The sequence below is a fragment of the Sinocyclocheilus grahami genome, unplaced genomic scaffold, assembly GCF_001515645.1.
Source record: "Sinocyclocheilus grahami isolate Dianchi unplaced genomic scaffold, SAMN03320097.WGS_v1.1 scaffold157.1, whole genome shotgun sequence".
Classification (NCBI taxonomy): Eukaryota; Metazoa; Chordata; class Actinopteri; order Cypriniformes; family Cyprinidae; genus Sinocyclocheilus; species Sinocyclocheilus grahami.
This window is the reverse complement of record NW_015505336.1, coordinates 469,531-497,431: the sequence shown is the minus strand read 5'-3', so window position 1 is coordinate 497,431 and position 27,901 is coordinate 469,531. Positions and strand designations below refer to the sequence as shown.

Here is a 27,901-nt window from a genome sequence, read left to right as displayed (position 1 = left end):
TATATATATATATATATATATATATATATATATATATATTCAATACATAATTTAATGACATTCTGTAACTAATATAAATGATTTATTTCCAGGCTTGGAAATCATAATTTTAAAATTGTGATATTTAAATTTTTCCATAAATGTGGGAACCATGAATTCCCCACCATTTTCACAGAAACATTCAAATGTCTGTATTTAATATCAAAGTTAATAACTGTGTCTTTTTAAGATTTATTAATTTTACTTAGTTTTAATGCCATATTCCGTGACATTTCCAGGTTTCTATGACCATGGAAATCTGCGTTTTATTGTTTTCATCTACTGTGCAACAAAATTGTTTTAATTATTTAATTTGAGGCATGCAAAATTCTCAACAAGTAAAACCAAATTAAATAAAAACATTATTGACATTTATCACCCATAAAAAATCTGAATAAAATCTGTGCATCCCTAAACTGAATATGTGGGAATTCCAAAAAAAATCAGTTCTAAGAAATCATGCCACACATGTCCGCTAATGTCCAGAATTCACGGAGAGTCTTTCTTAAAAACAAGCCTCCAGGCAAGTACGGTCCATATGCAAGCTGTTGCAATAGCCAGGCATATGCTGGGTATATATAACACGTTTTCACCCTCCCCCTCATTCCTTCTGTTTGATCGCGGCGCAGACCGCCAGGAGCACACCAGACCGCATGCTCACTGTTCATTGCATACGTGCGTTCATTCAGCACAGATACGGGCGCAAAAAGGACATGAACATCAATGGAGAGAGTCACGGTGAGAATGCAAAAGCATCAGGCGCACACACAAACAGCCTCATGTACACAGACAAGCAGATGTGTGAGGCAACCTACACACCCTAAACACTTTAAGAAACACTACGAGACACCTGACAGCTGTTCCTGGCTGGAGGAAAAAAAAGAAGAAAAAAATGGAGAGGGAACGCTTTGCAGCTCGGAGCGCACAGCTGGATATGGAAACAAGTCCCTCTCCCAACATACACACGCTCGGCTCTCAGCATGCAGGAACCGACAGGTGACGGAGATGAAAATTAACTACAAGGACGATCCCAAGTGAGTCTCCTTATTACACCATTGAAAATCCTTCAATATAAGCGGACTCTAATAATCTCTACACTCTAAGAAGTGTAGAAATGGATTACGCCAGTTCAAGATTGACCTTTGTCTTCAATAACTTCCTGTCTTTCTCCTTTATATTGGTCTAATAAGGAGGCAAAAGTGGGAAAAAAACATAAGAAATGATGTGAGAACTTTCCGTAATCATAGCGCCAATGAGGTGCCACCATTTCAATAAGACGCAAGTTAATTAAATTCTTTTAGAGAATACTGCTGATCATAGGCTTTCATGTCTACAATTAGAGGTGGATCCCAAGCAAATTCCCATATTACGCCACTGTAAATCCTTCAACACAAGTAAGACTCTTGATCACTGGAAACACTGGGTACGCCAGTTTAGGACTGACCTCTCTCTTTGATCATTTTCTGTCTTTCTCCAATATATCGGACTAATAAAGAGGCAAAAGTGGGAAAATGTAACAGGTAATGTGAGAACGGCTAGCTTTCAACTTGGCTTGACAGCAGACAGAGGGTCAGTGATGTGCTGATTTCGATAAGGCGCATGAAAAGGCAAAGTGAATTCTCATATTACGCCACTGTAAATCCTTCGACACAAACAGACTCTGTTGATCACAGTAGCATTAAGAGTAGACATGGATTATGTCAGTTCAAAACTGACCTCTCTATTCGATAATTTTCTTTATATCAGTCTAACAAACAGTCAAAAGTGGGAAACGTAACATCAATGATGCGAGTCTAACTTTCTACTTCACTCCCAGGTTAAAGGGATAGTTCACCCAGAAATGACAATTCTGTCATTAGTTATTCACCCTCATGTCGTTCCAAACCCAAAAGACCTTTGTTCATTTTGGGAACACAAAATAATAGATATTTTTTTATGAAATCCGTGAGCTTTCTGACCCTGCATAGACTGCAGCGCAACTTCCACGGTCAAGGCCCAGAAAGGTAGAAAAGACACTGCTAAAGTAGTCCATGTGACATCAGTGGTTCAACCGTAATATTATGAAGCTACGAGAATACTTTTGAGTGCAAAGAAAACAAAAATAACAATGCAATTTTTTGCCCAGCCTTACTTATTCGCACCAGAATATACAGACGATGAAGACAGAAGAGAAGAAATTGTTGAATAAAGTCGTTATTTTTGTTTTCTTTGCACACAAAAAGTATTCTCGTAGCTTCATAAAATTATGGTTGAACCACTGATGTCACATGGACTATTTTAATGATGTCCTTACCTACCTTTCGGGGCCTTGAGTTGCTGGGTCAGAAAGCTCTCAGATTTCATCAAAAATATCTTAATTTGTGTTCCGAAGATAAAAGAATGTCTTACAGGTTTGGAACGACAAGAGGGTGAGTAATTAATGACAGAATTTTCATTTTTGGGTGAACTATCCCTTTAAGCTATATATGGAACACCACTGAGCCTCCATCGGACATTTGCCGTGGGTTTCGTGATAATGGAGATGGAATGTAAATGCACAATTTACGCGATTAAAAGAGCACGAAAATCTGACTAAATCTCTTATGAGAACTTGCAGTGTTATCATCGAGGCTGAGAAAATAACACAACGCTGCAGACAACATGTAAATGCCGTTATTATCACTGTTTTCCATGTTTGTGGAGTAAATATTTTTACTCTGCTTTTTAAAAATGCCGGGTAACCAATCTTTCGTATGCGTTCGGCCAATCAGCGTACACTGTGTCACTGATAGTTCCTATAGAACTGTTTTAGACCTTACTCTGAAGTAGGAGGTAAATTAGTTACCCCAAATGGAGTTCCTAAAACTAAATACGTTCCTGCGGTGCAAACTCACCAAAAAGCGAGAAATTCTGCCAATAGTTCTAGGAACTATGAAAAGGTTACTCTTGTGCGAAAGCGCCCATTTAGATATCACACATGAATACGAATGGTTGCTTTGATACGACTGGACTCTCCATGGTATTGTTCTTGTAAAGCAACAAAAGAGGAAAAAACGTAACAAATGATGTGAGAATGACCTAACTTTCAACTTGACTCCCGGCTTAAGCTGAAGACACAGCGCCAATGAGATGCCGTCCATCATTTCGATAAGGCGCATGAAAAGACACCTCAGTCAATGATTTTGGAGAGTAACGCAGCTGATGCGCGATCATTAGGCTTTCATGTGTACGATCAGAGGTGTGTGGCAGTGCCAGGCCTATTGTGCCCATCTGCGGCAGACAGAGACAGACAGGCCGTTCGGGGGCCTCTCCTGCGGTGTGACTAACTCATGACGACAGTGCCAGGGATGAAGAGGGCCCCGGCCCTGCCAAGGGAGCCACCGCTGCTTGCCTCCACTCAAGGCCGCCTTTGTTGTGGCTTCACTATCTTCCCACAACATACGCTTCTATCAAACCCACACTGGCAATATCCTACTGAAAAAAAGAGAAACGTGAAATCCGCTTTTCGCAGCTATGTGTGTAATGTCTTCATTTGCCATGTGGATCTGTCTATTTACTGGAGGAGAGGGATTTATTTCTGTTTGATATGTGTGGTTCATACTGTAATGTACTAATACGGTAAAAGAGGGAAATGGGTGAAAAAGGATAGGGATGTTTTTCTGGTGATCTTGCAGGGGGGGGGGGGGCACCACATTTTAAAGGATTGAGTCTGAAAATTGAGGGGAAAAAACACTAAACCTGTTTGTTACGTGTAACGTAAAGGAAAAAAATGATATATAAATTAAAAATTGTGTGTGTTTTACAATTCAAGTCTTTCTTTTTTTGTTTATTTCGGGTTTTTTTGCTGAAATTATAAGGAATTATATGCATCACATATTTTGTGTGTGTAGATACATGTATAAAAATTTCACTTCATTATTTTATTTGACATGCAAATGTCTTAAATTTGTTTCATAATGAAGCATTTTAATAAGTAAATAAAGAATAAATTAAATTAGTACTATTGGAAATCATATTGATTATCAGTATATATTGCCCATATTTTTGTTATAGCTGATGAGATGTTTATCAATCTCTTATTTGACAAGTTAAAAAAAGACCTCAAATAAGCACAAAACTAGAAGAAATAAGCTTTAACAAAACTACAATTATTACAATTATATCCATTATTAAATTCTATAATTTCACTTATTGTAAATCTTATGTTTTATTTTATATATAATAATTATGAAGTAAAACAAAAAAATACAAAAATAAATTAAAACAAACATCTATAAATGCTATTCCATTCCTAAAAATGTGCTAGAAAGGCTTTGACTTGTTTTCGTAGGTTATATAGATTACAAAAATGTTATATTGTAATGTTTTATATGTGTATAAAAGTGTCCCCCTCACTTCTGAAAAGATGGCTACGCCCCTGCACAGACAACACATGCAACATATGCAAACCTATCCACATCGCTTTTTATTGTCTTCTGACGTCTCCTGAAGATGGGCAGGTAAATGAATGAAGTGCCTTGCCAGAGCAGGGCTAAAATGAATGAACATGGCAGGGGTAAAAACCTACAAAGACTTCAACTCTGGATGAAGAATAGAGGTGAAGAATTGGGACAACATCATTTACTTCACCCAGCCCAGTGAGGGGTGGGAGAGGAGCAACAGTGCATCTGTCTCCACATCTCAATTCAACACATCTTCAATCTCACACCAGTCTTAGTTGAAGTTTCATACTCTTCTTTGGTATGAGTCCAGCAAGAGCTTATATATTGTATCAAATCATCTGCAGAAGCTAAGCTGTTTCAGACAAACTGGGAAGATCTGTATCTACATAGCCTAAATGTTTGTTTTGACAAATGTTTAATTTGAAAATATTGAACTTACATTTTTAATATATTAAATATATATTACTTAATATATGAAACATTAAATATATATATTTTTTGTAATTTAATTTTAAATCTATAATTTGAGTTGTGTAAACTTTTGAACAGAATGAAGTGCCTATTTTGCCTAAACATCATATTTTTTCATTTAGTATTGCCCTTCAGAAGATACCTGCATGTTTCCCAAAAGATAAAATAAGTTAAATTTACCCTAAACTTCCAATTCAAACAGTTTTCACCCCCTGGCTCTTAATGCATGGTTTTTCCTTCTGGAGCATCAGTGAGCATTTAAACCTTCTGTAATAGCTGCAGGAGTCCCTCAGTTGTCCTCAGTGTGAAAAGATGAATCTCAAAATCATACAATCATTGTTGGAAAGGGTTCAAATACACAAAAATGCTGGAAAACCAAAGAATTTGTGGGAGCTGAAGGATTTTTCTGAAGAACAGCAGGCAGTTTAACTGTTCAGGACAAACAAGGGACTCATGAACAACTATCACTAAACAAAAAAAACACAGCTGTGGATCATTCAGGTAACAACACAGTATTAAGAATCATTTTTATAAATTCAACTATTATTTTCTCCTGTGGACTATATGTATCTTTTATGTGAAATATCTTATTCAGGTCAGTACTAAATAAACAATAACATGCATTTTGTATAATCCCTCTTATTTTGGTAAAATAATTAACATTTTGCAGATTCTGAAAGGTGTATGTAAACCTTTGACTTCAACCGGTTATACACAAATATACATATAGTACTACAATATGTAAATAAATTAATATTATAATATAATTTAAGAAATGAGTCTGTAATGGGCAGATGTATAGTCCCTTCAACATGTCGTACTGCATGCCATTTTGTTTTTTTGTTTTTTTGTCTACTGGAAACGCGTCTTTTGTTTCACCAGCTTTATGACTGACAGCTAGATTCAAAACGTAGTCTATAAGAAACAGAATTCATGATACACAACCTGCTAAAACGAAACATTGAGTTTCACTGTATACGGCAGGAGTAAAATGTGACAGCGCAACAACACGAGGATCTAAACTCAAGGGAGCGAAGGTGACGGGCCAGGCAGACCACACAGAACTTGGACAAATTAGAGAGGAATTCCAAAGGAAGTGTTTAGTTTTCAGCTTCACTTTCAATAAAGCTGACGCACCGCATGTGTGTTTGATTGCTCCCTCCACCCGTTCCCTGTACATGCATACGGTCCATCTCTTGCTCTGTCTGCTACCTGAGCCCTCTCCATATCTAATTTTTTTTCATTGCAGCATTAAATGGATGTGCCCTCTCGAAGGAGTGGGTCAGCACTTATTTCCGCACAAGTTAATGAAAAGCACATGGCTCGGATCCTGTTTTAGTAAACCTCCTCCTCCCTTTGGTTCATCCATCTCTTGACAAACTTACTCCTGCTCTCGATGGATGATGAACCAAGCTCAACCCTGAAGGCAGCAGACTAAAGAAAACACAAAACCGCCTGAATCCAGAGTCCGATGCCAAGTGAAAGAATATATATCACTGCCCGTCTGCATCGCTGTCATTCCCTACTAAGACAGCATTACCCCCCTTATAAACGAAGGCCAAACGGAAGAAAACACAATACCAAATATGGCATCTATAATCCCATTTTAAGGTTGCTGTGTGAAATTTCACAGGCAAATTTCAGTCATTTCACTAGGAATCTGCGCAATTAAGAGTTTCGCGCAAGTTTCATCATGGTCAAAGACTGACACGGAAGAGAAGAAATTGTTGAATAAAGTTTTTTTTTTTTTTTTTTCTCGCACAAAATGTATACTCGTAGCTTCATAAAATTACGGTTGAACCACTGATGTCACATGGACTATTTTAACGATGTCCTTACTACCTTTCTGTGCCTTGAACGTGTCAGTTGTGCTGCAGTCTATGCAGGGTCAGAAAGCTCTCGGATTTAATCAAAAATATCTTAATTTTCCGAAGATGAACGAAGGTCTTACGGGTTTGGAACGACCAAACTGGGTCCCACGAGGGTGAGTAATTAATGACAGAATTTTCATTTTTGGGTGAACTATCCCTTTAAGTGAAGATTACAATGGAAGAAAACATAACCCCAAATATGCCATTTATAGTCCCATTTTAAGGTGCAATCAAATTTACTGTTGCTCTGTGAAGCTTTACAGGCAAATTCCAGTTACTTCAATAGGAATCTGCACAACTGGAAGTTTCGTGCAAGAGTGTTAAGGTTTTCGATGCAGATTTGGTCAGGTAAATTTGCCGCACCGACCAACAAAAAGATGCTTGGTTTGTAAGGGACTTCTGTGTGAGCTGTGCTTTATGCATTGCTACATAACTGACAATTAAAAATGGGTGTTTTGCCTGCAAAAGTTCGCCTATAATTCATTAACCTGACCACACCTTTACAGTTAAAATATTAGTTTAACTCCTGAATGTGCATTTGCTCTCTCAGCCCTAAAAACTGTTCTGTTGTGCAAATTTAAAGCTAAAATAGCTCATTTTATGACACCATTGTTGACAAAACATACTCCTGATTTGAATGTAATCTTGACCAAGAATTCTGGACTTGCGCGACTAAAAACATCTGCCACCTAACAACCCGACTTGTCTTAAAAGGTACTTTAATATTGTAAATCAAAGCGAGGAGGACATTAAAATGAGTCCTAGTCCCAGCTGGCACTGAATCCGTCCCCAGCGAGAGCAGGCATGTACGCGGGCAGGCAAAAGAGGCCAAGTGTATATCTGGAGGAGTTATGACAGGGCCAGGGAACCGGTGAAGGATGTGGCACATCTGACTACAGCTCCAGCACCATCTGTCAGCCTGGCAAAATCACTCATAAGCAGGTTACAGCTACGGCCTCCTGCAAGCCCTCGCTGCCTCTTATCTACACGCTAAGTGACCCGGCAGAGGGCAGAGTGGGTATGGAAGGACATGCATGAATCATGATGCACGGTATTGCGGAGACCACCTTTTCAGATGCAAAGGGCTAGAAGACCTCACCATCACAAGGAGGGGACATTAAAGGGTAAAAGATTAAAAAAAACAGCATTTGAGGAACTCCAGTATTCTGGTAATCTTTCTGCATGGTACAACTTTACACAAAATGGCTTGTTAAAATCTGTGTAAATGAAGTATAAATATAACTGAAAAAAGCTATTAAAAATAAATAAATAAATAAAATTTTCTAAACTGTAAAACCAAACATGGCAACCCAATAAGTATTAAAAGTGTTACAGATCAAGTTCCAGCAGTGGTGCGATAAAAAAAATAAAAAATAAAATGCGTGTTTAGGTTGAGTTAGTTTGTATGTGTGTTGGTTGATATTGGGACAGCTGGAGCCAATGGGCCATGGGAATACACTCATCATGAATATTCAGGCCCAGCCTCTGGAAGAAACAGCCGCCAGAGTGATGTCACATGTTCTAACAGTTGTGCGAGGCCACTTTCTGGGTCTGCTGGAGGACTGCATATCAAAAAGAGAGGGAAATGACGGAGATATATACTTGCAGTGTTCCTCTTTGTTTTTTTCTAAAACTGATCAAAAGTATTTCCTCCGGCTACTGAATATGCTCCATAGCCCCACCTAACTTTTACAAGAGACACAACATGTATAATGTAGCTTGTAGGTTAAACTGAGAAAATATTAACATACATTTGGCAAAAGCTATGTGAATCATCATTTGAAACCGCACATCCTAAAATTAAATAATGCATCAGGATAGAGTCAACTTCCTTTTCCTTCAATAATCTTTTCCACGTATCTCTATCATGTTCGGGGAATGTTGTACTGCGAGCCCTGAAGCAAGTTCCCAAACACTGTTTCAGGGTTAAATAAAGTTCCAAAAACAACTTTTCCCTTAAATACTACAACTGTACCGTTCACTCCCATTACCGATGGGAATAAAGACAAATTCTCATTTGGCTGACCAGATGTTCCAGCAGCCAGCAACAACTGCCTGCAAAACCTGCCGTTCCTCAAGAGATGCACAAAGATCACAGATGCATCATCTGTTCTCAACAACAGGAAAACAATAGCATATTTTTAAAATACTCAGAATGATCTTTCATCTAAAACTAAGAATTACAATTGCATCCGCTGGTATCGGTTTAATGACAATATAAACATAAAAGCATAATGCAAAAGGGACTTTATTAGTAGTTTCCTTTATGTGAAAATAACATCTTATTTTCGGCGTATGTAAAAAAAAAAATAGAAAAACATCAGGTTGTGTTTAGGTCTATTTGTGCAGTGAATTCAGCTCAATTGTATTTTCCAGTTTTCTTCATGGTGTCCGAGTCATCAACGCAATGTAAGCCAAATCTGTTTCGGGAAACTTTTGTGTCATGGAAGTGGTGTAGAGCACAAAAGCAGATGGGATAGATTAATTAGCCAATGTATGTTTAAGAAGAAAGGTATTTATTTGAGTGAGTGGCCAGGGGCCGGAATTAAAAGACCGAAAAAGAAATAAGGGACAGGCTAGTCTTTTTTTTGGGAGGGATCTCGATGAAACTGCCGTTTTCACAAGCTAGGAGCTATCAAGTTGCAACTTAAAGTGGTTTCAGAGAAATCATAAATAAATAAGAATAAAACAGGCAATCTGGAGCAGAGGAAAGCTCTTTGTTTACTGGCTGCTCAGGGGACCTGAAATGGACCCTCCGAATAAATAAATACAACCGCTACAGGAAGTTCAGCTGCTTCCCCTCAGGTCCAGTTTAGTTTTATTAGCTACAGTCCTGTAAAGATACTAAACAATGACTGGCTCCCCTCCTTTCTCTCTCAGTCCTGCACGTGTACTTGCCCCACCGCATGCTCCAATACACCGTTACCCAGCTCAATACAAGCCTGTAGAAATCATAAACATCCTCTCTCCGAAGAGATCTTCCAGACGTACTTTCTCCAGGTGCACCTCAGACAACAGCCAACTAATCAGTACTGGAGCACTGCAGAAGTGTTATTACCTTCCCAAAAAGCAGTGCGGCATGGGCAGACCTTAAAGGAATAGTTCACCCAAAACTTAGAATTCTGTCATTGTTTACTCACACTCACGTCAGTCTAAACCATAAGTCAAAAGGTGAAGTGAACTAGAACTAGACCAAGCCCCAAAAAAAGAGGGAAAAACAAAAGTGTTATAAAACCTTTAATAGGTTTTACCTATACCACTTATTCTGTTAATGCAATGTTCAATAATATGTCTCCATGTACCTTGAATGTGGAAACAGGGAGAGGAACAAGAGGAGGACAGGTGTGTCAGTGCACCGGTGCCTTTTGAAGGAGGGCACTGGGTGAACAGCTTGCTCTCAGCAGGGGTCCTACAGAAGGAGCAGGTGAAAAGCTATCCCCCTGCACCTCTTTTACAGTGTCTACCTGACACCACATTGAGCGAGAGGGAGAGGAGAAGAGGAAATCAGCCGATGGAGTCGTGAGCGAAGACGCCATCTGGCAAAGGTTTTCGGGTGGCAAAACGCGAGAGAAGCCATGCCACGGAAAGGTCAGGTAATGATGCCACTATCCTAAAGGATAAGGGGCTTAGGCATACATATGTATGACGGTTAAACTTGAGAAAGAAGAAAAAAGACAAACAATATCCTCTCTGGAAGTTTTAGGAAACTGAAAATGAACTATTGTTCTCATATATACAGCGGGCAAAGTTCATTTATGCACCAGTAGGGGGTACCAAATGCCACAGCATGAAACATTCATATTTACGGACGACAAGGCCCAGACCAACCTGACACACAAATTAGCTCTGGCCAGAGCGAGCAACCGCTCAACCAGAGATCTCCAGCTGGACTGGACGCAGGTCCAGACTGTCATTTACAAGCCCACTAAGCTTCAATGGGTCTCACGTTTCATTGCTCTATTATTTAACAAACCTTTTCATTCTTCTCAAACATTTGTCCATATGTTAACACAAGTCACAGTAACGCTGAGTTTAGATGCTGGTTGAAAACGTCCAGACAGAGAGGCCCGTTTGCCTTCCACCCCCCACTCTCTGTTGGGACACCTAATCTGGTTCATTAATGCTTCCAGTCCCATCAGGGCCAGTCTCCCACAGATAGCTCAGATTTCAGCCGCTCGACAGTGGCGCACCTGTGCCATCACCTGCTCTGCACACATTTAGTGCTGTTTTACCAGTATGTAAAGAAGTTCCTACTTAAAGGGTATTTCACCCTCTTATTGTGGGACGAAAAGGAACTGACCGTTTCAAAGTGAAAAACATGCAGCCGAAATTTAAAAGTTATAAAAAAAGGTCGCTGCCGAACTTTAGTCTCTGGCCCCGGTTTCAGGGGGGCCCAGAAATTGATCGCGATTTCGACTGAACGATCACACTAGGAGGAGTGTGTTGAATTGTTTGTACCAGGCCCAAGAATTGCTAACTGTATCCCTGGAATCAGTGTTGCCACAAACTGGAACTTTTGTCCCAGGCCCCCATTTGAAAGGGGCCCGGAAAGTGATCCTGCATTTAACCAAGTGATTGCCTCTGTAGGCCTCTGATGAAGGTTTTGTAGCAAGCACAAGAATTGCTAACTGCGGCCCAAGCTATAGGTAGAATATTCCGAGTCAACGAGTACGAGAGCAAAAGAAGAGGATCTTTGTCTGGGGAAGCACATTTAGACACGGGAAGATGGAAACAATTAGAGTTAAATGGGACCTGAGTGTGCCAGCGGATGGCTTGGATTTGCAGTAAGGAGGATTCCGGCTGGGCAAACTGATTGCAAGAGGATGTCTCCACTTAGGAAGGCAACGCCCTCACCTTCTCTCGACCACACCGCAACATTTAGGCTCTGGGATAGAGGGTCTGGCTGCCACCCAAGAGCCGGATCGCTGATGGGTCTACACTGCTGCTTTACCCATTCAACTTCTTAAAAGTTTTTTTTTTTTAAAGAAGGATCCACTAAATTCTGCAAATGTTCATGCAACAAACCTTGTTAGTACGTGTGCCAGTTAAAGAAAAGGAGGTAATCTGTGTGGCCCAATTTTTTTGAGTCCACTGTGGACTTGCTTATCCGGGCAGATTGGAACCTCTATTGGCTCTTTTTATTATTAGACATGAAAGACTTGTACATACACACTTGGCAAGCTCAAACTCTGTGTGAATATGCACAAAATGATACCTCGGAAGGTCCAACCAGGTCCAGTCCAAATGCTGCACTTATGAGTGCCATAACTTCAGCATATTCCAGCTTTCGCCCCGTGCCCTCCAGCATGGCCCTTGCCAGACAGCAGGAGAACAGCCGGCCCCTCGCTGGCTTGTCCCTGCCAGCATCCCTGGGCCGCAGAGGGGGCGACAGAGATCCTGGATTCATCAGGGCTACAGATGTGCTGCCAGCTTTGCCAGGGGTCACCTTGGAGAGGCCCGTGGCAGCTTGTCCCCTGGCTCCAGCTGGCTCCCTCTTTAATCTGCCCAGAGAGGGGGAGAGCAAGACATCCAGGCAGGAATACAGCATCTCATACAGGACAGCCCATGCGGATACCACTTTAGGTCTATGCCCTGTTTGGTTTAGTACTTAAATGCAAAATGGATTAAACTTAAATGAGACTCTTGCATCCTGTAGGAGGGATGCTGGCCTCCAGAGATGCCCCCACCAGCTGTTAAGCCTCCCCAGAGTCATGGGGTCAGCAGCACCCCCTGTTGGCAGCATGTGTAACATGGTGACAGGCTCAGGGGGGTCATGAGGTGCCCTGCACCAGGCAGACATAAGTAATGGGGCCTCCCTGCTAGGAAGGCACAGCTCTGAATCAATTTAATTAGATGGGCGAAGCGGGATGAGTAGAATAAAACACACCAGGGCTCAGTTTTTTTTTACATGCAGACCGATATCATGATTGCTATTTTTTTTTTTTTTTACTTAAAAAACAACCCTAGAATGTGTTATTAATTACATAGCATTTTTTTAAAAATATATAGTTACCTGGGAAAAATTACAAATAAATAAATATAAAAAGATGAAGGGGATATCTTCGTAACTTTGCGACCGCTAATTCATTCCGCCCTTCAAAATTTCAGCTGGACAGTGGTTGAACAGGTAGACTATGTGCAAGTGACACATCTCTGACCTTATGAAAGTAGGCCAATTCTCTCATTATCTGGCAACAAGCGATGTTTCACAGAGGTGATTGCAGTGGTGGTCTTATCATATTTAATCTCCTGATTTCAGTGACATCTGTCCATACTGTCTCTCTCTCACATGCAGACACACACTCTGTCCTCTGTATGTCCTGTCTCCATCAGCATCGTCACCCAACCCTCATATCTGATCATTCGCTGGTCAGTAATCTCACCTAATCCAGTCAGACACTTTTAATGAATTAAGTGGCAATCTAGATTTTATTTTCAGCAATCATCCACTCATCTGATTGATTGTAAAATCAGACTCTATATCAGATAGATGAGTTTTAAATTCCTATAAAACTCTTCTAACATGTCTCAATTAAACTAGGACACATGTGAGACATTAAAATACTAAAAAGAACAAAAATAAACGCAGTTTTAGGCTGAATTTTGTGCATGAATAGAGTCTAAGGCCAAAATGCTGGGGAAAAGCCCTAACATGTAAATTTCTGCCACAGCTTAAGTTCTTTACAATCTGAGGAAATGGCCAATTCTGTATAGAGGACACCAGTATGGCACAATCAAAGCATTATGTGACCACACAGACAGTCAGATGTGAAGACTGAACTCCTTGTGCCAAAATGAGCTGGGAAAAGGGTTTTTGTATTTATACATTTGGACACTTTAAAAATGTTTGGCGATTATTGCCTTACATATTTCTTAATAATATTGATAAAATAAGTGCTGGCGCTGCTTTGTTTCATTTTATATCATAATATTATTATATTTATATTAAAATAGAAATTAAAAATATTTTTCAAGTACATGCATTTAGCAAAAGAATTCAAAAAAGATTTAAATTTTAATTTAACTAAATGTAATTAATTTAAAAATAAATGGGAAAAAAATTAATAAAAATGCACATTAAAATAAAACACCAGATGTACTGCTTAACATGTAGACAATGTAATATAATTTTACATGTATATGATGCTTACATTATGTAATTACATGAATGTCATTGCATTATATAAAAACATCAAAACAAAGGGTATTTATTGAAAATAAGATAAATAAATTAAAATGTACAGATACTTTAAGCAAAACATCTCCAAAAAGAACTTAATCCAAAATAAATAATTAAAATAAATAAAACACCAGATGTACGGTTTAAATTTTTAACAAATTAATGTGACACTTTGCAGTTGTCAAATATTTGTGGAACATGTCCACAGTTTTTCATGCATCAACTAAAAGTCACATTGAAATCAGCTGATTTACTTCTGAGAAAACTTTTTCTTTACAAATACCACTTGAAATGATCAAATGCAATGCAATTATTTTATTTTCAAGTGTCCAAATACTTTTCAGCATGATTGCCAGTATGATAAATGACAATGTCAGGTACATGTTGACTTATTTCAATTTTAAGACTTTTTAGTCCTGCAAGTAAGCATCATGCACTGTGACTTATACAACGGAAGGTGTGGTTCAGCAGCAAAGAACTACGCTCATAAATCAAATAATTGAATGTTTGGAGATCACTTTGTCAGATATTTTGGAGCAGGTGAGTGGGGTGGTGCTGTTGGAGACTAGAAAGGATAATAGCTCTGGCCATGATCCAGTGATACCAGTGAAGCCCCGCACCCACAAATATTACCCATGTTCCCCCTTCAACTGGCGACTTACACCTTTTTTTGGCAGCAAAAACGGTGGGTGGCTGGAGACCAAGAGAAAGGCTATGGAGAAAAAAAATCAGTTCTCACCCCCCTAACACACACACGTACACACAGATACAGACGCAAAAATACCCCTCCAAATACCAGATGGTGTTTTTGGAATCTGTTTCCTTTTTTTCATGACCAAAAAAAAAAGACAACTCCCAAGAAACACGCATTCTACATACTTGGATACAGATCCATACAACCACCGTTGCATTCACGGAAAGACGAGTATCAAGTGAGACATGACAGCGAAAACTTTATAAAGAAACTGATGATTGTGGCTTGGCAAACACGAAAACAGACGAGCAGAAAAAAAGTGCGTCGAACTGCAAAGATGAGAGTGTTTGGTTAAGGGCCATAATTGGTAGATGAATGGCTGAGTGCCATGGTTTAGAAACTCCATACCTGGTTTAGAAACTCCTCAAAAAGACATCCTGAAGAGTTGATATCAGCCTTTCTACACCATTACAGTACATCAAGCCTGTAGAGAGTACGGAAGTATATGGAAAAAGTACTGAAAGTGGGATCTTCACTGAAAAATGTCACTGGATTTCATTACCTCACGCATAAGTGGGTATAAATAAAATAAATCCAAACAGTTCTTGGTCTCTAAAAGTGGGCACACCAGTATGAACTATTTCTACTGGATTAAAGCTCATAAACTCTTGAAAATGAAGGTTCCAAAAGGGTTTTTTAATAGTGATGCCATTGAAGAACCATTATTGTTTCCTCAAAGAACCTTTCAGTGAATTGTTCTCAAACAAACCATTTTTGGTTCCTCAAAGAACCCTTTAGCAAACTGTTTTTAAAAGAACCATTCTTGAGAACCTTTACCTTTCACTGAACAGTGGTTCAGTGAAAAGGTGGTTCACTTTTTAAAATAAATTTTTTTTCTTAGTTTGAAGAAGATTTAAAAAATCTAAAGAACCTTTCTCCACTTCTTTTTGTGAAATGTAAAGATTCCATTGATATTGCATGGTCTTCATGGAACCTTATGAAGAAATTTTATTTTTAAGAGTGAAAAGAAGCATCTGAAGGGAGCATCTTCACTCTTATTGTCCCAAACAAGACAAGAAAAAGGCACCAGGCTGGCCCAAAGACCCAGCTGTCTTGGCCAGTAGCCACGGTTCTCTAGGGAGCGAAAGAGAGAGGGGCAGATAGAGAGCGAGAGAGTACGAGAAAAGTGAGGGACTTGGGCGAAAGAGCGACAGAGACGGGGAGGGGGGCTGCCCTGCCGAGAGTGGCGTTCCACACAGAGCCATGCCAGGAATAGAAAGGGGTCCTTTTTCTCACATAGCGACCCCTAACCCCCACTAGACAGCAGGGATTTCACACGCATCTCTTCCACACAATTGATCCTTTCATTCCACAGCATAGACACACAGAGACGGGCTTAGATCGAAAAGAGGGGGAGGTACGGAAGGTATAAGTGAGACAATGGGACGAATCATCTCACAAACAGCTTTGATAGCATCAGGTCAAATATAGATGAACGCAGACACTTTGCATGTACGGGGAGGACTATTTTGTTGCAGTTGGGCCAAATTGTCCTTAGCGCTACATGCTTAGAAAAGGCCATTTGGCCTTGGCAAGGGTATAGGTGTCACATAGCAGTGACAACCCGGCCACTGGGAACAGCCATCAACCTCTCCGTGTCGCTATAATGGAGAAATGTAGCACATTATACATTTAATATGCATAATGTGTATAATGCATTACAGAGCAACACTTTAAAGGCATGCAAAGCTTAAACAGCTAATTATACATATATATATATATATATATATATATACACACACACATATGTATAGAGAGAGAGAGACAGAGAGAGAGAGTGCAATTAAATCCTGCTTCTTAAAATAGTCATTGATGAAATTTCTTCTGAAACTTTCATGAGAAAGTACGTCGCTCTGAAAAACAATAACAGTGAGAATCCAACATGAAGCACCTATTTTTGAAAAACACTGCAAAACGGTCCAGCATATTTGATAAGACACAAAGGTTTCTCAGTTAATATCTTGAACTGACTCCAAATTCAGCTTCCTTTACTTCCTCTGTTGTTTTCTTTTTCCTTTTTTTTTGACACAGAACCACATCCAAATCTGATCCTCATTTCTTCGCATCTCTTGATGGAACGCCAACAAAACAATCGCGTGCCAAGTGAGAGCTTCAGAGAATGCTAAAATTCACCTGTCAATATTCTCAGAGCCCATCACTGCATTAATTTATTCGAACATGCATTTCACAGCTTCTGGCAGTTTTAATATGGGAAAAAAAAAAAAAAAAAAAAAAAAGGTAAAAGAAGAACAAGAAAAAGAAAAAAAAGGTTCATTCGCTGCCAACTTACCATCCACCAAGTCCTGGCCGAGATGTCGTAGCAGAGCTGCCATTTGATGGAGCCTTCCGAGGTTTTAGCTGCCATTACGCTGTCAGCAAGCTTCATCTGATGCTAGTGCACTCACCGGAGATAAGACACCTAATTGAGAAAACATTTGCACTGGCATGTTGGGCAACATGTAGCCCACTCCATACCATATGGAATCATGGGTAAAAAAAAAAAACCTTGACAATGAACCAATCTCACGCAGACCCCGTGGCAAGGTGAGCGGCAGTCATCTGCTCACAGAGCGAGCTGTCCTTAAAAAAATACACCACAATGATGAGCCCTTTTTTTCCACATCACTGAGTGCCTGAGGTCCTTTTTTCTCTTTAATTAGGGCTCGCGCTTCATCATCACCACTGCCACCATCATCATCATCACTATCACAATTTAGTTGACTTAAGTCTGCTCAAGATCTTTTTCTCCTTTATTCACTTGGTTTTTTTTTGGAGGAGTGGAGAGATTTAATAGGACAGAGTCAGGTTGCGGGAGTTAAGGGAACGGACTGATGCGCCACAGGCTATTAGCCTGAAATTCTGCTGGACAGATGGAACTACTTAAAGACTATCATGCAATGTTTTGTTTTGGACTTCATCCCCCTGAGCCGGAAAAGGTTTCTTTTTTGGGGCGAATTTATTTTCGAATCGTAGAGCGCACCAAAAACATATTTTACGCATATTAACAGTTCTGCTTTGACGATGTTGAAATTATATTACTTTAAATTATTAACAAAGTTAAGGCACTGACCATCTCAATAGCATTTACGGCGAGTCCCGAGCTCTGTAAGTTTCTATAGTACTTATTTTTTACAATAAAACACTTTTTATTTTTCTTAATAGACTTTATTTTTTACTTTATATTATATATAAATGAAATGCGTTTTTTTCTCCTAAGCTCAAAAGTGATATAGCGACAGAGTTTATGAGAGGTCTGGGTGCTTCAGGTTCCTAAGTAAGGGGAATACCTGAGATATGGGCGAGAGAGGGAGAGACTAACCATCAAACAGTTCTCCCATTGTGATGAAGGAATGTGATTTAGCCGGAGATATTGGGAACATTGTTGGGAAAGGAGGAATGGAGAACCACAGGTAACCCTTATTCGAAGGCCTGAGTCACTAATTGCAAAAGTGAGCGGCAAACCTATGAGCAGATTAAAAAAAAAAAAAAACGGTGATCAAATTTTCATTGTGAAAACTGTCTTTTTTTCTTTTCTTTTTTTAGAACATCTCGACTTATTGGAATAATACACTAAAAACACACCTCTTCAATATTTCTTAAGCATGAACCAAAATAAATAAATTAATAAAGTAAGGTTTCAAACACTCAAAATGTCCTTAAAATGGATCAAATTCAACATGACTAAATTAATTAGCAATATTAATCCAATTAGTTTTATAAATATATATATAGTAGTAAAAATCTTGTTTTTTTTTTGTTTTTTTTAGAATTTTAGCTTTATCTAAATGTTTTACTATTATTATTATACATTTAATTTTAAGTTCTTGAAAGCTTGGGGGGGGGGGGGGTAATCATTTCAACAATGCTGTCTGTTTAAGTGGTATTGCTTCTGAACAATTTTGTGAATCCAAACTGCATATAAATGAGGAGAGATGAATTTAAATGAAGAGTGTGTTGAGCTCTGGATCAAACCTATTAGAGTATATACATGTAAACATATATAAATACATTATTTACCAGCTGAAAACTAATTTGTCTTAATAAATCATTTACAGAAATATAATAATAAAAAAGATTTGACTAGATTTATACATTCAAAACTCATCTTTTAGAATGATTTTTTGAAAGAATTATAAAGATAAAATTGACACCTTCTCTTATGTGCACACAAATAATTTAGACCAAACGAACACATGATAATTGTTGGTATCAATCTCACGTTCCTCTGTTGCCCAGTAGAAGGCACTCTTGCACTGATCTGACCTGCTTTGATTAAACTCGCTCTCAAGTTTCACATGCAACACTTTGTGACATTTTATAGTATATTCTTACCTTAATAAACTTTCTCCTGATGAGGAAAATAATATACTTGAATATATAGCTGGCTCCCTTTCCCTATGAATTAAAAACAAACAAAAAAGAACTGTATTCAAGTAGGTTCAATAAACAATGTATATCAGACACTGTGGATAAGCATCGATGACAACACGTATTTGCACAAAAATAAAGTGTTTAGTCATTCTAATGACTGATACCTCTATCATAAGCCATAAATATTAGATTTTTAAAGACTTAGTCTCAATACATTAAAAAATACAGAAGCTTGCAATAAAGTTTGAAGACTTGTCTAATCCTGCTGGATTCATATACTGGTAAGAAAGTCAATCAATGTCAAAAATCTAAAAAGTAACCACATGTGCATGTATGGCATCTTCTTGCTAACCTTATTTTACTTCAAACGCCCCAAAGCAAGATTGTCTACATCTGTTTTACTTTTGTTCTTTCATCTGGCACAAGCTTTGCAATGGAAAAGTACTCTGCCACCTAGCAATGCCCAAACCTTCACATCCAGTTATTCTAGATCACTGGAAACTTAGCAGATCAAAGGCAGGTCTGAAATTTACAAGGTATAGATCTATAGCGTCCAAGTGGCGAAATGATCTGTTTTGTGGCAAATTCAGAAAACACCAGCTGGAAGCCTGCAAAGTGCAAACCATGAATGACATGTTCGTGAAACCACGCTACATTGGCGTTACTAACGATTTTCAAATTGCTGATATGACAAATTTATTTTCCATATTTCATTATTTTCTTCCATATTACCACGTCCATGAGTTAAATGGATTATCAAAAAGCGAAGAAAAAAATCTAGGTTGGAGACATCGTTCTATCCATTGTTTTTAAGTTGGAGGGAGGCAGATCTGAAACTTGCAGCTGACTGTAAAAAAAAAAAAATTTTTTTTTTAAATAGACAGGGTTTAAGGAGACAAAATGACATGAGAAATCCGGTGAAGTTTGTTGTTTAAGAAAGACTGGCATTTTGATTAAAAATAGTCCAAAAATAACAATAAGATGAAAACAGATAGAGTGAATGCTCATTTCATGCCAAATTTTAAGTTTTCATTCTGTCTAAATATAATTTATTAAATTCTTGCAATAAAATACAATTATCAGCTGGTATGAATAATACTCCTGTGCATGGCCTGAAATAGTTTCAACATCCTAGAAAATCTAATTCTAGACAAAAGAAAATGTCTAGCAGAGCAAACTTGAGAGCATTTGACAAAACCAGGAAGCACCAGTGTTTATTTCCATGCATTCTCTCTTCTGATTGTTGGCAGATGCCATTATGTTCCAGGTTATTAAACTGTAAAGGGAATTGCATGAAGCCAAATAAACAGCTCCTCGTCATCTGTGGTCTTGTTAGCATCGATATTACTTGGCTGTTATGAATGATACCTAAACAATGTCTTTGAAATGTCACATGCAGAAATTCTCTAAGCCTGCTACAGTCCAAGACAAGTACTCAAAAGATATGAGAGCTTAAACTATTGCAGACAAGCGATGACAGAAATACTTCCCAAGAAGCCATTAATGTGAGAGAAATAGAAGTCTCATGCCACTGTGGAAAACTTCCTCTTGATTTCGCCTGCTAGACAAACGCTAAACAAAGAAAGTAATAGGGACCTGCTGCAAATGCACTCCACCAATTAGAAACACACCGCATGATCGTCTGCCCCAGCGCGGTCCAAAATGTTTCAATTTGCCAGAGGAAGCCAGGGAAAACCATCCAATAATGCACCCATTGTTGGAAAAAACCTCTCTGGAATCAATGAGAATGAAATCCAGAACAATTTACTGGAGCTGCATGGCATCTGTCTGGAAAAACACGGCCGTTGTTATTCATAGAGGAGATTTATATATTGGTGCGAGTTGAAAAGTTGATTCAAAAAGGTGTGGAAATAATACAAATAAAAGTAAGAACGTGAAACGAAAGGGACAGCTGGTCCCAATGCGCACATATCTGTTTGTGTTTATGGTCAATAGAGCCTGTGTGCATGAAAAACTGAATATCGTGCGTGACCGGTGCCAGAAGCGCACAGCCTGAGACTAAGGGCCTGGCAGAGATAAGAAAGTCGGGTAAAGAGAAGAGGCTTGAGCTACGGCCATGAGGACCATCTGCTTCAAGCATCTACACGCAGCCAAGATGTGCTATAACACCCAGGCAACTTTTCCTGTAAATACTGTAGTTGATAAATGCCTTTAAAGCGATGGTCATTTTGTTACCATGTTGACACGTGAACAAACTCCGAGACAATTAACCCCACGCAACAGATTAATGACTGGTTGGCAGATAACCTTTCTCTGGAAGTGTCCTTCAGTACTATTTATACCCACAAATCTTTAAAGATATCATAATGGATCATTTGAAGGCATTCATCAATTTTGTTAGTGGAAAGTTGATGGCTGAGTCGAGAAAAACATACAACTTTTGAAGGATTTGCTATGTTGCATGAGTACGAAAACTGGGACGCTGGAAGAAAAAAAGCCCTGCAGACACTATGAATGGCGGCCAAATGCTGATAAGGTATGCCAAATGCCACAGTGCTGCATCTCCCCAAAACAAGATGTGGTGCCATTCTGCCATTTAAGGCAATAGGCGGTTTGCGTGGTGCAGGGCTCTTGCCCTACAATATACCCGCCTCAGTGATGTCCATCCTGGCACATCATAGTTAATCACAGAGAATGGCGATGAATGGCGGCCAAAGCTGTCACTGAGATGTCCCATGTCAGCCAGCAGCATCCTCAGCACTGTTGTCTTGACCTTCACTCATCTTCCCACTCATCACTCCATCGCTTCAGTCCTGTAAAATAAATAGCATTTATAAAAAATATACATCTATTTTTAATATATATTTTAATTATTAATATAATTTAATTATATTTGTATTAATTAAATTCATTTATTAATGTATTTCTTTTTTTTTAGATATATAGATAGATAATCTTTGAGTTACTATATATACTCACATGTTTAAGTATTTTAAAGAATATAGTAAATGTCCAAAAATATCAATGTTTGAGGATGGTACCTTGTCCTCATGTCCAAATAGTACCATAATACTAGCAGATACCCAACATTTCTTGTAAGACATTTAAGAAGTATTCACGAACTAAATTCAGATAAAATAGCACCTTAAATATGCAAATTACGGTCTTAAGTAAAACATTTATCTCGACTTGTCCGTTAATGTACAGTGAAACGATATTTTTTTTAAAAGATACACAGTTCAAACCTCACCTCTGGTAAATCTTTCTCTCACGCGCACCTGCTTGGTTGTCGCGGGAAACCGACGATTCGCGCACGCGCATAAGCCACAACACATCTTTTCGTAGGATACAGAATATTGGAAATGCTGTTTTTGCCTCGGAGGTCTAGAGATGTTATCCATAGGCGTTAAAAAAGATGTCAATTTGACTGACGATCATCAATGATTTTTCAACTGTGTGTTTAGCTTAAAATCATATTAGGCCTATGTTATGTTTCTTCATCTTAAAGAATCAAGGTAAATATTTACGATATTTATTCTCTGCATTATTCTGCATTGCTCCCAATGAAGCTTTGTCAAAGTATTCAAAATATGTGGAAATATTGTTGAATTTAGGAAATGTTAGCCACCAGATTAGCATAGCAGGAGTCAGCCATTTTATTGTAAGAAATGGGTCATTCCTAGTATTTGGTGCCATTTGAGTCCCCATGACATAATGTGGTATATTTTGCGTACAAATGGGTTAATACTTGTTTCTGAATGCTGATCTTACAAAGTTACTGCCCTTCTACAATCAAACACAATAAATGTGTGCTTAAAAATTAATTACAAATAATTACTCTTATTTTAGTGCAAGTAGGCTAAAATGCCATGTCCCCAAGTAAGCTTACATAACTTCAGCCCCAAATATAAGTAATAAAAATCAAACAAATTCAAATTTTTTTCAATATTGTTGTATATTCTTATTTATAATATTACTCAACAAAATATATTTTTTGTTATTTATACATTTTTAATGCTTAAAGTCTTTAAAAGATGTTGTGTCCCTGAATTGAATGTCCCCCCTGTTACTCTGATGATGAAAAGTCCCTCTGAATACGGCCCTTGAATGTTTCTCTTAAAAACACGATTCTCAGGAAGTGCACTTTTTGGTGGCAAACTATCTACAAGAAGCAGAGTAATTAACAATCTTTAATTCACCCTTTTTTCAGTGTTTTATAATGATTCACTGATGTGGTAAAGCATAACATGTCCACTCTGTTATTGTCACATTGCTAAAATAAAATACCATTTCTCCAGCAATTGAGTCCTCGCTTCATCTCCCCGCACGTACCGTGACAGTTATGCTTATTTCTAATGGAAACTGATAATTTTTTGTAATTTTGAAAATATGGTTAATTAGCAGGTTAAAAATCTTCCTCTGTGATCACTATGCACTAGCTTGTTGTATTGGTACTTATAATTAATGTACAATGCATTTAAAAGAAAGAGTTGCTTAAATAGTATGCATGTAATTGTCAGGAAATGGCGCTGTTGTCTGCTGAAGAAAAGCACACCCTGAAAGAAGGCCTCAATAAAAAGAAGGGGAGGTGGAGAAAGGACATAAAGGAAGGAAGAAAAAAAAAGAGTGTTAGAACTCAGCTTTGTTGATTAGGTGGAAACTGTAATAAATTATCTTGACTTTGCCATTACAATGTGTGTGTGTCTCTGTGGTGTGTGTTCGTGTCTACGTGCTGTGTGTGTGTGTATGTGTGTGTACTGGTATTCTCTGCATTATGGGGTCCAAATGTCCCCACAGGTATAGTGATAACAGTAAAGTTTCATCTTGTGGGGACATTTATTTGGTTCCCATGAGGAAAACAGCTTATAATCTAAGTCATACAGAATGAAGTGTTTTGAAAACCTAAAATAACTGTAGTTTTGTGTGAGGGCTAGGTTTAGGTGTAGTGTTAGGGTAAGGATATAGAAAATGCAATTTGTACAGCAGAACAACCATTACGCCTATGGCATGAACCCATCATTAGTGTGTGTGTGTGTGTGTGTGCTTGTGTGAGTGTGTGTGCGTGTGTGTGATGTGTGTGTGTGTGTGTGAGAGAGAGCAAAATAATATGTTCTCTAAAACTATAAACTTACTAACTTACTAACTTCAATGTGATAATAGGCCTTATATCCTATACATTTTATATATAGAACAATTTATCTGTTGTAGTGATTGTAAATTGTGACAATATGCTTCTTGTATTAGGCAACATGTTGAAATATACTGTTGTTTAGTGGTGTGATGTCCACCCTGTTATGTCCTGTCCACCATGTTTCCCCCTCTGTCCACCCTGTTACCTCAGTTTTTTTTTATATTACTAAAATAAGTTCAACAAATGCTATGTATATATTTGTGGTTACTTGTAGGGAATTAAATGGTAAAATGAAATAAGTTAAAATGGTTCCAAAATTCCATTTAAATGTATTTTTATTCTAAAAGAAATGTGTTGAAATTACGCTGTGTCTCAAAAATACAATACCTTTTTTCAAGATAATGTCCGATTATGAACACTTTGTTAAAATACATTTGCAGAGTAAAGAGAGGGACATTTTAGCTCTTAGAAAATGTAAATATTACAATAACAGTGCATTCAAAACTCTTGTTAGTTGAGATTAGAATGTCCTGTAACAGGGTGGACATTTGGTCCTTGCGCGTCTGAGGAATTCCATGAAAAATTATTAAAGAATAATATCCTGAGCTGGACCAACATATTTTTCTTATAGTGTAACAAGCCCTTCTTCAGATAAAATGATTACATCATGGACATTTAAAAATTTTTTTATGGAAAGTTACCAAGCTGAAATGGCACCGAATAGTAAGAATGACCCAAATGACACTGGGGGGAAGTGCCCATGATGTTTCAAGAAACAATTAAGTGGACAAATTTAATAAATTAGTACCCATACTTGAAGAAAAGCACAACTGTATATTGTTATGATGACTCTTTGTTTGGTGTGTACACAAAAATAATGAGTCTGTAGGCCTACTTGACATAATTTATTAGATGTGATTGGATGAAAGTCCATCAGGGTAAACTGAGCTACTGTATCCCAGGCATCATAAATCGTAGCACACTGTTCCCTCTAGAACAGGGACATCCAGAATTAGATCACTGTGCGGTGATGAATGGAGACATTAATTGAAAATCGTCACTATAGGTGCGCAACATATTGAGATTTTGGCAGAGGGCCTTGTGTGCAAGATAAGGTGTGGAGAGAAAAATTTGAGTAAATGAGGAAAAATGGAGAAAGGTACTGTAGAAAGGAGGGGACGAGAAGGACAGTGGGTTACTGAAGGTGATCTGCTGCCAACAAAGCCTAAAACTTATCGGATTAAAGTCTTGAACTGAGGGCTTCTGTCCTTCTACTCAAAGTTCAACTCATTAACAATTGAAATACCAATTCTAACTGCGTTCATTATGTTATATGCTAAATTGAGGTCTTGTGCTTGAATAGTTTAATCATGTATGCTAGGTCTAAGCATAGGAACCGATGGGTACATGTTTTAGTTGTTAATGTTAAGTTTTTAAAACAATCTTTTTGCAAGTAATGTCAACCAGTTTGATTTTTACAGTGTTCCAGATTAAACCTGATGTTCTTTGTCACATATGCATCAAAATGCTTTTATATATTGTGACAAATTGTTGTTAGGTGATTTTACATATTGTGACATAAAACACTGAAAACCGCATACTAAAATTATATTCCTTGCAAAGTTTAGCTATAGTAGTCAGTGTGTTCACATCGAACAATGTAGTTTTGGCCTTCTCCCGCTTTTGCTATTTAGCATAATTAATTTGATCAGCCTACAGTAAGGCTCAGTGCTTTCATGCCTCCTGCCACAGTTAATCATATCCATGTGCTAACTGGACAAACAACAGACTTCACGCTGGACTAGCTGGGACCAAACAATGCAATTAATTTGGTCATGATCGGGATCATAACAATACACTGCGTTAGTGGTGATGAGTTTAGTATAGTTATTAGAAATACAAATTATTTATTTAAGCTACTGTATATACAGTGTGTTTGCATTTAAAAACCAATAGCTACATTTTAATTTTGTGTTAATTTGAGGGAAAACGTTTGTATTATAAGACTTTTCACAACCTGTCAGTTAAAAGAATTTTTCACCCAAAACCAAAGATTTTCTGAAAACATCCTTACCCTCAAACTATCCAAGATGTAGATGAGTTTGTTTCTTTATTGGAACAGATTTGGAGAAATTTAGCTTTACATCACTTGCTCACCAATGGATCCTCTGCAGTGAATGGGTGCCGTCAGAATGAGAGTCCAAACAGCTGATAAAAACATCTCAATAATCTACAAGTAATCCACACCACTCCAGTCCATCAATTAATGTTGTGTGAAATTAAAAGCTGTGTATTTGTAATAAACAAATCCATCATTAATATGTTTTTAACTGCAAACCGTCGCTTCCGGCTATAATAGAAGTCCTCTATTCATAATATTTCTTTCTCCAGTGAAAACATCATCTTATCTGAATCAGGACAGAAATATGCACAGATCAAGCACCATTTACAAAACAACCCAAAATAGTTCTAAACGAATATACTGGTAGATTTTGATGTGAGAGGACAACAGGGGATGGACTTTTTCACTGGTAAAGGTGTTATTATGGACTGGTATTTTGGCCAGAAGCGACAGTTTTAAGCTAAAACGCCTTGATGGATTTGTTTATTACAAACATACAGCTTTTCACTTCACAGTTATTTTTTTTATCTTAAAATACAAAAACCTGTTAAAATAGCTTTAAGTACACTTGAAATTTTTTTAAATTCATAATATCCTGTTAGAAACGCTCTTAACAGTTGTCAGTGTGTCTCAGAAAAGTTCCCGAAATCAAAATATTAAACTTCAAAACGACAAAATGTATTTTGAGCTAGTTAAAAAGGTGTTTGTTTTTTGCATATTTAATTGGACAGACATTATGTTTTTCATTTTGGAAATGGAGCGCTGTGGAAACATATGTTCACCAAGCCCCAGCAGATGTCCATCGCAGTGCTGCGGCACAAACCCAGAAAAAGCATGCGGGCATCACAAGCACTTTGAGCTACTGTGCCACGGGCATGCTTTACTCTGGCTATAACATCTCCATCGTGCTCGTTTGAGACATTAACGCTCGACATTTTGGAAACGTGGTGCGTCCGAACCTCGTTGAATGTGAAATGTTAGCCGATACACACGAATCTGCAGGGGGGAAAAACAGCGAAACAGGAATTGGGGAAAGCGATGGCGCTCGTATTCACAGCACATTCATGCATATGAATAACGGTGGGTGAGAAGGAAAGTCGGCCAGAAAAGAAACAGAATATGGAAGTGTTGCCATCTGCAGTGCGTCTCGTGTTTGGCAGCGCTGTCCACTTGCCCCCCTTTCACAGCGAGCGCAGATTAACAGACAAGCAGAGCTGTCTGGCAGTCACACTGGCCTGGTGTAGCGCCTTCCCCCCCCCAGAGACGGCATTAAAAAAGCCTCTGCACTTTGTGATACTGCCACTGTTCTTTCACAAACCCAAAGGATGGTAGATTTCCAAACCACCTTTCTGATTTGATGACAGAAGTGTGTTTTAGCTCTGATCTGGTGTTCCCTGCTGTCCGTGTTGAGTTATGCAAGTTCCTTCAGTGTTTTAAGTTACAAACCAATATATTTAGCGCCTAAACAAACCTGCTTTCATTTGTTTTCAGTCTAGTTGGCTGGTTTTGCCTGGAGAGCTGCCCTCGCACCTTGTTACCTCCCCGCAGGCCTGTGTCAGAATCAGGTGGTGACTTCTGGA

At 38.3% G+C, this 27,901-nt stretch overlaps 1 protein-coding gene across 4 annotated transcripts in view; it reads right to left on the bottom strand.

Annotated features, from left to right (window-relative positions):
- The window catches only part of nfia (nuclear factor I/A), a 199,528-nt gene extending 181,825 nt beyond the window's left edge, over nt 1–17,703 (bottom strand). For 2 of the 4 annotated variants that reach the window (XM_016282236.1, XM_016282238.1), the window contains exon 1: nt 17,027–17,703. In XM_016282236.1, coding sequence (XP_016137722.1) covers nt 17,027–17,122 — 96 coding nt within the window. In that variant the 5' untranslated portion in view covers nt 17,123–17,703. The remainder of the gene's footprint in view (nt 1–17,026) is intronic. The other 2 variants (XM_016282242.1, XM_016282243.1) reach the window with 1 other exon arrangement.
- Nucleotides 17,704–27,901: the final 10,198 nt, after the last annotated feature.